The sequence below is a fragment of the Somniosus microcephalus genome, chromosome 14 (genome assembly GCF_052327205.1).
Source record: "Somniosus microcephalus isolate GS21.2 chromosome 14, FLI_Smic_1.0, whole genome shotgun sequence".
In the NCBI taxonomy this organism is placed as follows: Eukaryota; Metazoa; Chordata; class Chondrichthyes; order Squaliformes; family Somniosidae; genus Somniosus; species Somniosus microcephalus.
In genome coordinates, this window is record NC_141000.1 from 1065641 (window position 1) to 1077713 (window position 12073).

Below are 12073 nucleotides of genomic sequence, written 5' to 3' on the forward strand. Positions count from 1 at the left end.
CCCGCATGCAGCAAGACCTGGGCTGATAAGTGGCAATTAACATTCGCGCCACACAAGTGCCAGACAATGACCATCTCCAATAAAAGAAAGTCTAACCACCTCCCCTTGACATTCATGGCATTTCCACATTGAAGCCCCCACCATCAACATCCTAGGGGTCACAAGAGCAGGTCAGAGGATAGGTATTCTGCAGCAAGTGACTCACCTGACTCCCCAAAGCCTTTCCACCATATACAAGGCATAAGTCAGGATGGAATACTCTCCCCTTGCCTGGATGAGTGCAGCTCCAACAACACTCAAGAAGCTCGACACCATCCAGGACAAAGCAGCCCGTTTGATTGGCACCCCATCCACCACCTTAAACATTCACTCCCTCCACCACAGTGTACCATCTACAAGAGCAACTCGCCAAGGCCTCAACCGCACTTCCCAAACCCACGACCTCTACCACCTAGAAGGATAAGGGCAGCAGGCGCATGGGAACACCACCACCTCTAAGTACCCCTCCAAGTCGCACACCATCCTGACTTGGAAATATGTCGCCATTCCTTCATCGTCGCTGGGTCAAAATCCTGGAATACCTTCACCACACGGACTGCAGCGGTTCAAGAAGGCGGCTCACCGCCACCTCCTCAAGGGCAATTAGGGATGGGCAATAAATGCTGGCCTTGCCAGCGAGGCCCACATCCCGTGAACGAATTAAAAGTAAACCAGTTACAGTTCTTGCGGACCATTGGCTGATCTGTATCCTAACTCCATTTACCCACCTTGGTTCCATAATCCTTAATAATTAACAAAAATTTGTCAATCTCAGTTTTGAAATTTTCAGTTGACCCCAACCTCAACAGCTTTTTGAGGGAGCGAGCTCCAGATTTCCACTACCAATGCTTCCTGATATCGCCCTGAACGGCCTGGCTCTAATTTTAAGGTTCTGCCCCCTTGTTCTGGACTCCCCCCACCAGGGGAAATAGTTTCTCTCTATCGACCCAATCAACTCCTTTAATCATCTTAAACACCTTAATGAGATCATTCCGTAAATTTTTATACTCGAAGGAATACAAGCCTAGTCTATGCAACCTATCCTCATAATTTAACCCGTTTAGCCCCACTATCATTCTTGTGAGTCAGACAGATGAAGAACAGGATCGGCAGAGTTCCGGAAGCAAGCTGCTTTCTGCTTGTTTAAAAAAAAAAGACAAACCTATTAAATCTGATTACCTGCTTGCAAGTGAAAACATTGGCCCGTATTTTCTGATTGGAGGCTTCCTGCGTGCGGAGGCCTTCGATCTGGAACAAATCTACGCCCTTACCCGAGGGCTCAGGAGGTGCGGCCATTTCCGCTCCTGGGCCTCTGCTCTATGAAATGCGCAGGGCCCAGGTATCCCAGGGGCGCAGGCGGTTCGCAAGCGCCCCTGGGATCACGTGGGCCATGGGGAACCAATGGGAGAAGGGAGTCTCCCGTCATACTTTTGACAGCTTAGACCTCGCAAAAGGATGAATGGAGATCATTCAAAAACACATCAAAACATTAAATACATTTTTTTTTAATCAATTTTTAAAATTAGTTAAAATTACATTAAATGAAATATTTTAAACAAAAATGTAAATTAAAGTTTTTTACGGGGCTAAAAATAAACTTACCTTTTTTAAAAGTATTTTAAAATTATAAATGAGTGGAAAAAAACATTTTTAAAACTCTTATGCTGGTAAAAGCAAGCCTTACGCCTGCTTTTACCAGGCGTAAGATTTCTAAGGGTTTTCAGCGGGCGGAGGTTGTGCAGAAAGCGGAACACTCCCCCCGCAGAGGCCCTTCTCCAGGGCAGGCGTCCGACCTGGCAAGAGGATTCTTCACAGATCGGAAGTGCTGGTTTTCAGCGCATGCGCTTCGCAAGCCTGAAACCGGCACTTGCGAGGTCCCTACGGGTGTTTACACAGCTCGTACCCACCCGTAGGGGTCGGAAAATACGGACCATTGTGTCACAAAAGCACATTTCCACATGTATGCGGATTTGCACAACTGTATGTTCTGAAACTCAAAAGGTCTCAACATGTGGAAATCCTGGTATTGTAGTTTCAATGAAAACTTCAAACAATGGGAAATAAACTGGCAACGTGGTGGATTTTCTTTAATAAAAACAGAAAATGCTGGAAATACTCAGCAGGTCAGGCAGTATCTGTGGAGAGAGAAACAGAGTTAACGTTTCAGGTCGATGACCCTTCGTCAGAACTGGAAAAAGTTGGAGATGGAACAGGTTTTTAAGCAAGTGTAGGGGCAGGGAAAGGGGGGAGGGGAGGAAAGAACAAAAGGGAAGGTCTGTGATAGGATGGAAGGCAGGAGAGATTAAGAGACAAAAGGGATGATGGCGCAAGGCAAAAGGAGATGGTAATGGGACAAGTTAAGAAACAAAAGATGACTCTAGATGAAGTGTAAATGGCGATGGCAGAATGATCCGACAGCTGCCATGTGAGAGAGAGAAAGAAAAGAAAAAAAAAGATAGGGGCAGAGGTTATGGTCTGAAATTGTTGAACTCGATGTTGAGTCCAGAAGGTGGGTTTTCTTCAGTTCAGCTGAACTTGCTTCTCTGGCCTTGTACAGAATAATTTAATGAACGCAATATATCACTTCCTTTAACCATGAAGGAACCAGAAAGTTTCAGAGATACACACACACACAATGGACATGGTCCATAGGCAACACACTGGATCAGACCAGACCAGTGAGCCGTGCTGACCGGAAGTGGGGAGGGTTCTGCTGTTGTCAAATGTTCTAGTTCCTCCTTGGGTAAGAAGTTAATCTGGTGCGTTCAGTATGTTACTTCACACAATAATTTATTGGCTTGAAAAAATGAACCAATTCATGTTTTTGCTGAATAAACAGAGCCAATGATCCAGTTGAGCAGAATGGCGAGAGCTCTGTGCAATTACTGTGACCAGGACTCGAGCACTGCCCTAGGGTAGACACCAGGAACAAATTGCTGGGCCATTTCACCCTGATGTGTCTCAATTAGCCTCCCACTCCATCCTCTTTATTATTCTCTGACTTGCTTGATGAATTTTAAATGAAGTGATGCTCCACAGTGCAGGTGACGAGCATTGTATTTATTATGTATTGTGGAACAAAAGACTCTGGTGCCCAAATCAATACAGCAGCCATTAAAATGTGGTGACTGGCTGGCAGTGAGCAGCGTGCAGTGTGAGGCACTTTTTAAAAATCCATTCCTTTACTGCTGTGATTCTCGTGCCAACAAACTACAGGAGTAGGGTTGCCAACTCTCCAGGAATTGAAGGTTAATCTCCAGGACACTGCTACCAGGAGAACAGTTATAGGGGCAATACAAAACTGTGCTTTTTAAAAATAATTCTTTGATCACTTTGTTTATTAGCTGTAGAAATATTGGATGTGGGGGGGGGGAAGGCTGTTTGACAATTGGGTAATAAAACGTCTATTCGCTTTCTGATTGGCCGTGGGAATGCGATGCACCACTAGGATGGACGTGTTGCCGACCAATGGCAAGAGTGTGGGGGCGGGGTGGTTGGAGGCAGGAGGTCATGTGATGACTCCCCCAGGCGCATTAATGAGATAGCACGAATGTAATTAGACCAATTTTCACATTTTGTCGTCTAGAATTCTGTGTGAGACTGTGAAGGACTTTGTTGCCAAAGTTGGCAAATCATACGAAAAGACCAACGAAAATACCGAAGAGAGTGAAACGCTGGCCAATAAAGTAAGCATTACGATACGTATTATTTTTAGGCACTTCGGTTGGTTTACACTGCCAGAGTGTATTCCAAATCATCAAAGGTGGACATTCTGATCAACAGACTTAAGCACTGGGACTTGAGCACAAAATCTAGGCTGACACTCCAATGCAGTACTGAGAGAGTGCTGCACTGTCGGAGATGCCGACTTTTGGATGAGACGATAAACCGAGACCCTGTCTGCCCTCTCGGGTGGGTATAAGAGATCACATGCCATTATTTTGAAAAAGAGCAGGGGAGTTCTCCCCGGTGTCCTGGCCAATATTTCAACCTCAACCAACATCATTACAAACAGATTATCTCGTCATTATCTCATTGCTGTTTGTGGGAGCTTGCTGAGGGCAAATTGGCTGCTGCGTTTCCTACATTACAACAGTGACTACACTTCAAAAGTGCTTCATTGGTTGTAAAGTGCTTTGGGGCGTCCTGAGGCTGTGAAAGGTGCCGTATAAATGCTCTTTCTTTCTGAACGCTTCACGCACTGATACTGTATCCCTCTGTGCACTGTTTATATGTAGCCATTAACCCATTCATTTTGAACAAATTAATGTCTGCCTAAAAATAGCACACAGAATGTGTTCAGCATCCAAGTTTACCAATCAGAATTTCTGCCCTGATATATCTTGGGAAAGAGCTTGTAGTTGGAATGGTGGATTTCAAGCGATGTTATGACGGTTGAGATCCATTTGTTGACCATTCTTTCAGTTGTTATGGTGTTCTCTTTCTTTATCTATGTCATAGTTTCAAACACACATCAATCCACTGGAAGGTTAACAATCCAATGCCACATCATTTCAGTGAAAGTGGTGTGAGTTTAAAGGTTAGGGGGGGTCTGTTTTGTGTGGACATCTAACTTTTGCTAAAATTAACAAGTAGAGCAGAACATTGCCCTCCAACTATTACAATACAATATGATTTAGTGTTCCTGGCTTTGAGCTTCACACAAAGGGGGCCATATCGGCAATTCAGGCCAAGTTCCCACATGATTTCCTCTGCGTTAGTCCTTAAAATGAAATGAAGACCCGGAAAATCATGCAAGCCATGATTCAGGGCTGCTCACAGCCATGGCCAAATTCCAGATATGAACTCCTTTTGCACAAAGTTGTAGAGCAGGAATCCTAAATTGTAAAATTCATCCTTATACAACACAGTTGATGGATGCAGGCATAATCCAGGATCCGAGAAGATTTCCCCAGGGCTACAACAACAACTTACATTTATATAGTGCCATTAACATAGTAAAAACAAACTAAGACACTTAACAGGAGCGTTAACAAACAAAATTTGACACCGAGCCACATAAGGAGATAACAGTGGTCAAAGAGATAGGTTTTAAGGAGCTTCTTAAAGTAGAGAGAGGCAGAGAGGTTTAGGGAGGGAATTCCAGAGCTTGGAGCCCAGGAAGCTGAAAGCACAGCTGCCAATTATGAGGTGAAAGAAATCGGGATGCACAAGAGGCCAAAATTGGAGGAACGCACTGATCTCGGAGGGCTGGTGAAGGTTACAGAGATGGGGAGGGGCGAGGCCATGGAGGGATTTGAAAACAAGGATGAGAATTTTTAAATCGAGAGCTACATATAGAAGAGAACATGTAACCCTAACTAGTAAAAGCAGAAAAGGTAGCAAGTCAGTCAGCAATTGAAAGACCAAGAAATGTTAATATTTTTGGGCATAAGCCTGATTGAGGTGACATGGACATCATTAAATATGAACGATGTAGGACAGATAACAACAGAATCCTTTTTACACAAGGTAGAATGCATTACTGGAGTTAGTGATTGAAGCAGAGACCATGTTAACATTTAAGAATAGTTTAGATAGATGGTTGAATGAAAGGGAAATAAAAGGATATGGGAACAGGGCAGGCACATGGGATTAGGGCACTGCTGGTATGGAGGATAAACACCAGCACAGACTGGTTTGGCAGAATGGCTTGTTTCACTGTTGTAATCTATATATATAAAAGGATCCGTCCGTCTGTCTGTCTGTATGTCTGTCTGTCCGCTATACACTCAAAAGTTATAGAGCGTACCTACACATATGTTATATCAAAAGAAAGCTTATGATTAGGGGAGTCTCATAGGCGTATTTACTTTTTGGTCAGACAAAAATTGTTCGGACAGTATACAAAAAACGTTCAAAAATCCGCTCATTAGCGGTTGACCAATCCTACCGCTCATTAGCGTTGAGTGACGTGATGGTTGACCAATCGGTGCGTCACGGGGGGCGTTTCATTCCGTGTGTGGGCGGGACCTAATCCTGCAGCCCCCCGAAACGTAGCCGCCATTTTTTTCACTGCTTTTACTCAACAGCGAGTGGGGCAGCTGCGGCGGCCCGCCGGAGCGGGAGGTGAGTTGGGGTCACTCAGGCCAGGCCTGACAACCGCTCGGCCCGAGACACAGAGCGGGGGAGCAGCAGCGGCCGGCCATCAACCGCGCGGCCCTGCAAACTGCCGTTTTACAAGAAAGCCTTGGCAACGCCGGGCCCCCCCAGCTAGTTTCTATATAATTCTAAATCTATGTAATTCACAATTTAATGCTCCCTGAACTGCAAAGCTTTAGCTGCTTACTTAGCTCAACGAACCTAATGTACATCCTTTCCAGGCAGACTGAGTGACTGAATCAGCCAGCAGGCATTCCAACAGCCTGCTGCCCCCAATCATGAGATGTTGCAGGAGATTTGAAGCTGACAAGTGCAGCTAGCGGGCTTTAACTCTCATTCACCTGGGAGCGACTATTGATCTTTAACCCTGACACGTTGTGAATTGCCAGCAAACAATGCAAAAGGAACCTGAGGATAAATTTTGTGGAAGCAAGAACTTGTATTTATATATCAAAGTTCCTTCATCGCCGGGTCAGTACCCTATCTAACACCATCATGGGAGCACCATCACCACACGAATGACTGGTTCAAGAAGAAGGCCCACCACCACCTAGAGATGGGTAATAAACGTGGCCTTGCTCGTGGGAAGGCCCACTACCTAGAGATGGGTAATAAACATGGCCTTGCCAGCATTGCTCACATCCCAAGAACATTTTTAATAAAAAAAGGATGTCCCAAAGCACTTTACAGCCAATTAATTATTTTTAAAGTGCAATCAGTGTTGTTTTGTAGGTAAACATGGCAGGCAATTTGCGCACAGCAATGTCCCACAAACAGCAGTGAGATGAATGATCTGTTTTTGTTGGTGTTGGTTGAGGGATAGCCAGGGCACCAGGAGAAATCCCTTGCTTAAATAGTCCCATGGGATCTTTATGTCAAGTGAACAGACAGCTTAGGCCTTGGTTTAACATCTTGTCCAAAAGACGGCACCTCCATCAATGCAGTACTTCTTCAAGGGACACTGAAGGGACAGCTTCGATTATGTGGTTGAGCCCTGGCGTGGGGCTTGAATCCATGACCTTCTGACTCCGAGGCAAGAGACTATCTACTGAACCACGGCTGACTGGAGCAGAGTCTCGCTCAACGGGAACGCACATCGGAGAATTGGGCTTGCGGGTGTCTGTGTACACTGACCGCTGCATCCCATTTAATTATCCACACTCCCGTTGAGCGAGACTTTCCCCCCCTCCCAGTGGGGAATTTTGGGGTCTCCAAAATTCACCCTGCAGTCTTCAACTAAATTGAAAATAACCCTGGCGATAAAGCATTTGATTCAGGTTTGCTCATAGCGGGTTAGAAGCATCATCAGTCCCCAGAATTAGACATAAGGCAGTTTGATCAGTTTGAAATGTGATGTGCAATTTGAGCAACTACAGAATTCAGTACAAACAACCAGGACCCGCAGCATGAGAATTTCATTTTTGTTTCAGCGATAAATTTAAGAAAACTAAAAGAGGACTAATTTGTGTAAAGTACAAAAATGCAGATAAAATGCTACTTTCCTTTTTTTTTAAAGCCATAGCTACTTCCCATCAATTTTTCATCCGTCTATCAGCACTTGTCAGTCTCTAAGTAAAACCTATCTTCCTGAGGAAGTATTTGCCAAACCTTCTTATGGTAATGGAAGAGAGAAAATAGCCAGAAGACTTGTGTATATCATTTTGTCCCAGTGATGTATATCAGTCTGATTTATCTTCTCTGTCATGTTTGTGAAACACATGTTCATTAATATGAAGACCCTGTAGCCCTCTGCCACCTGTGATATGTCAGTGGGATCATTTACAAAGCTTTGCTTGCATTGTGCCTGCCATTACTTAAGAAATGGAGAAAACAAAAATGTAAGTTGCAGGCAGCAAGGCCACCTGCCCAAAGCTGGCCGGGGTCCTTCTTTAAATCAGCAGATTGGGCTCCGCTGACATCATTAGGCCCCGACTACAATATTAAATGAGGCCTGAGCAGGGCAACAGTGGCCAAAGCTGCCGGGACATGGAGCCGAGTCGAGAAAAAGCTCCGAAAACCCCAGGCTTCCCTCCCCCCTCTCCCTACCGCGAGATCCCTATCAGCAGGCAGCTGCTTCCCGGCAAATTTCAGACTGTTTTGGTCAGGGAGTCGGCCAGTGCCTTGCTAACTCAGCCTGGCCATGATAATCAAAGCCGAGGCCTCCCAGCTGACCCTCTCAGACAGGCCGGTCACTCACTGGGGCCGTGTTTCAGCCTGGGATTTCCAATCACCTTCATGGCACCAGAAACCTCAGCTGTAACATAAGGGCAGATGTCCCAATTAAGCAATTCTAGTGCAGAGCTTCGGGAGTGCGTGTCAGGAATTTGGCACATTAAGCAATTGAACCATTAAAATGACTGAATCGTGCTTCTGGGTAATACAATATTGACAGGCAGGAAAAGACCAGCTGTTCCATCAAGCCTACCCCACACACCATGATGGCTAGAGCATCACGATTAAACATAGAAACATAGAACAATAGGAGCAGGAGTAGGCCATTCGGCCCTTCGAGCATGCTCCACCATTCAACACGATCATGGCTGATCCTGTATCTCAATACCATATTCCCACTCTCTCCCCATACCCCTTGATGCCTTTTGTGTCTAGAAATCTATCTCCTTCTTAAATATATTCAGTGACTTGGCCTCCACAGCCTTCTGTAGTAGAGAATTCCACAGGTTCACCACCCACTGAGTGAAGAAATTTCTCCTTACCTCGGTCCTAAATATCCTACCCCGTATCCTGAGTCTGTGACCCCTCGTTCTAGACCCCCCCAGCCAGGGGAAATATCCTCCCTGCATCCAGTCTGTCTAGCCCTGTCAGAATTTTATACGTAATTAAACAATTCCTCTATTCCTCCCCCCTCTCCCTTAGCCATGTAATCTTCTGGGAGAGACGAAAGTAACCAGGGCCAATCAGGGCAAGATCGTGGCTTTAAGCCCCATTCCAGGATTTGAGTACATAATCTAGGCTGATGTTTCATTGCAGCACTGAGGGAGTGCTGCATTGTCAGAAGCCAGTATTCCTCCCACAACCAACACCGCATTTGCCATTTGTGTGACCTTGCCCTGATTGACTGCCAGGTTTCCCTACACAACAGTGACCACACACTTCTAAAGTAATTCATTGGTTGGGAAGTGCTTTGTGACATCCTGAGGCTGAGAGAAGATGCTAGCTCAATGCAAGCCTGTTCCTTCTTTTCCTTGTAACCCTCGAGTGTTTGCCATTCTGAAAGCATAGAATACACCACAGGCAACACCAGCAGAACCAGTCGGCCCTCAGCCTCACAGGCCTAGAATTGGTCTCCATGTGCTTCTAATTCCCACACCCACCCTGACAGATCAGCAAAACCCTTGAGGTCGTCCACAAGACCTTGATTCATGTAGCAGTGTCAGCTCAGTCCTATTAACATATTTAGAATAGCATACCCCAGACTAACTGTGAGCAACGTCACGGGAGATTTAATAGTGACATAATTAAATGTCCTATCTCTGTAGGATTGTAGAGATTATCTGAGCCCAAATCCAGATACCATTGTTCTTTCAACCAATAGCATACTCAAACTTTGCCCAATCTAATTACACACGCAGGATCCAATAAAATTACAGAACCAGGAAGCAAGCAGATCTCAGAACCATATATCCTGAACTCAGCTCAGCATTTCCCCATCTAGCTGGATTCAGGAGCTCAGCAAGTGGAAGGTTACAGGAGCAAGCCCATGCCCCAACAACCTGTGGCATCATATCGCTTATGACTAACGTTTTACATAAACATAAATACACAGTAGGACAAACTTTGTCTTTCTAAAAATCCAGCTGCAGCCCTACAACCCTTTGAGATCTCTGCGATCCTCCAATTCTGGCCTCTTGCTTATCCCCGATTTCCATCGCTCCACTATTGGTGCCTAGGCCCTAAGCTCTGGAATTCCCTCCCTAAACCTCTCTCTCCTCCTTTAAGATGCTCTTTAAAACCTACCTCTTTAACCAAGCTTTTGGTCACCTGTCCTAATATCTCTTTATGTGGCTTGGTGTCAAATTTTGTTTGATAAACGCTCCTGTGAACGGCCTTGGGACATTTTACTACGTTAAAGGCGCTATATAAATGCAAGTTGTTGTCATTGTTGTTCGTGGCAGCTGCCTTGAAAAATAAAAAACTAACTGCTATAAAAGTAATTTGAAACTGTTAAATCTCTCATTATGACCTGACACCGTTTATTGATTCCCTTGCCAGTGTTCCGCACTGAATGAAAAGCTGGACTCACTGCTGCAGGCTCTCAATGATGAATCGCAGGCCACCACAGGCCACCACTGCTCGACACCACCCATTGTGGAGGAGGAAGGAGAAGAGGAGGAGTTCAGTGAAGAGTCCTTATCCGAGAGCAAGGAGCCGGCTGTGGAAAGCATTCCAGCTAGGTCTTCCACACAAAAATTCTTCAAACCGAGGGAACAACTTATGCTGCGGGCAAACAGTCTGAAAAAAGCAGTGAGGCAAATCATTGAACAAGCAGAGAAAGGTACAGCCCACTGCAGCCCTTGTGTGTTTTCCAGTTATTTGTTGATTGTCCATTGACCCAAACAGCAGAGATCTTTGAAAACTGCACAAAATATAAATTTCCTTTTTTTTTCATAAATCATTTCTTTTGAAATGATTAATTTCAAGGGGACTGAGAGACGTAGTTAGTGTTCAGATATCTCCCGTATAAATACTGTTTCTTGAGCCAATGCAACTTTTTTTAGTTTTCTCTTTTCTGAAGTGAACATGAATACAGAGATCAAATGGAGAGAGTACATTAAGGGTATGGTACTGGATGAGCAATCCTGGGATAATGGATTCAAAGCTCACCGTGGCAAATGGAGACTTTGCATTGAAATAATTTGATTATTTGACCTGAAAGCTGCTGGGTTGTCATTAAAATTAGAAGGATATGTTGATAGGGTGAGATAAAGTAAGGTGGGAGGAGGCTCGTGTGGAGCAGAAACTCCAGCATAGACCAGTTGGGCCGAATGGCTTGTTTCTGTGCAGTAAATTCTATATAAATAAATATGTGGATCTGTCTCTCTGTACTCGGGCACGTGGCCTATTGCCCCACTCTGATCTGATCTCCATATTAGCAGCTTTCTGTCAGTACCCTCCTCTTACTATGTTTTACTGATGGTTCCTCCTTGTAGTTGTGGATGAACAGAATGCACACACTCAAGAACAGGCTGAAGTGGAACTGAAAAAGGACATTGAGGAGGACTTGAAGGAGGAGGACGAGACCAAGGAATCAGACATCCAGACAAGTACGATTTCTTCATCTTTTTCCAGCTTCATTTTAGAATGGGGAGTCCATCCAGCTTGAGTTTATTGTGCAGAGCACATTAACACCAAACATAGAGCATGACATCCGGTTTCAGAGCTTTATGCATTGCAGGCTTAATTCAGGTAGAATCTCATGGGTTTGAAATCATTGATCAAATCTCTGCAATGTTTATGTGGCACCTTTGTCTGTATCAGTTTGCAGTGTGTACTGATGGGAAGCAGTCAAGGTCGGCACTTTCATGACCAATTCGAGTAGGCCAGAAACCTTCCGGTGCCACCACGGCCGAAGTTAACGGCTGCCCGCAATAATAGCGCAGCGCAAAACCTGGAGTGCAACACTTTTTCCGGCGGTAGTCTCAGCTGGAGGCCCAATGCAGCGTGGCCGTCCAATGCAGCGTGGCCGTCCAATGCAGCGTGGCCGTAGCGTCCCTGGAGCAAGGCCGTATTGCCTTAAAGCAAGGCTGTCATTTTAGAAAGCAGGGTCGATTCCTTAAAGGGGAATAGCCTTCTAAAATGAAAAAAAAAATCATTTAAAAATAGGCAATCTTTAGCCCTTAGAGATCAACTGTCTTCTGAAAAAAAAATGAACATTAAAAATAATTCCAAAATGGCAGTCATCAGCTCTTAAAGC

General features: G+C 45.0%; 1 protein-coding gene across 4 annotated transcripts in view; it reads left to right on the forward strand.

Annotated features, from left to right (window-relative positions):
• The window catches only part of dgkh (diacylglycerol kinase, eta), a 532784-nt gene that overhangs the window by 422647 nt on the left and 98064 nt on the right, over positions 1-12073 (forward strand). For all 4 annotated transcript variants that reach the window (XM_086006091.1, XM_086006092.1, XM_086006093.1 and 1 more), the window contains 3 exons: positions 3626-3725; positions 10372-10654; positions 11310-11423. In XM_086006091.1, the coding sequence (XP_085862217.1) occupies positions 3626-3725; positions 10372-10654; positions 11310-11423 (497 nt within the window). The remainder of the gene's footprint in view (positions 1-3625; positions 3726-10371; positions 10655-11309; positions 11424-12073) is intronic.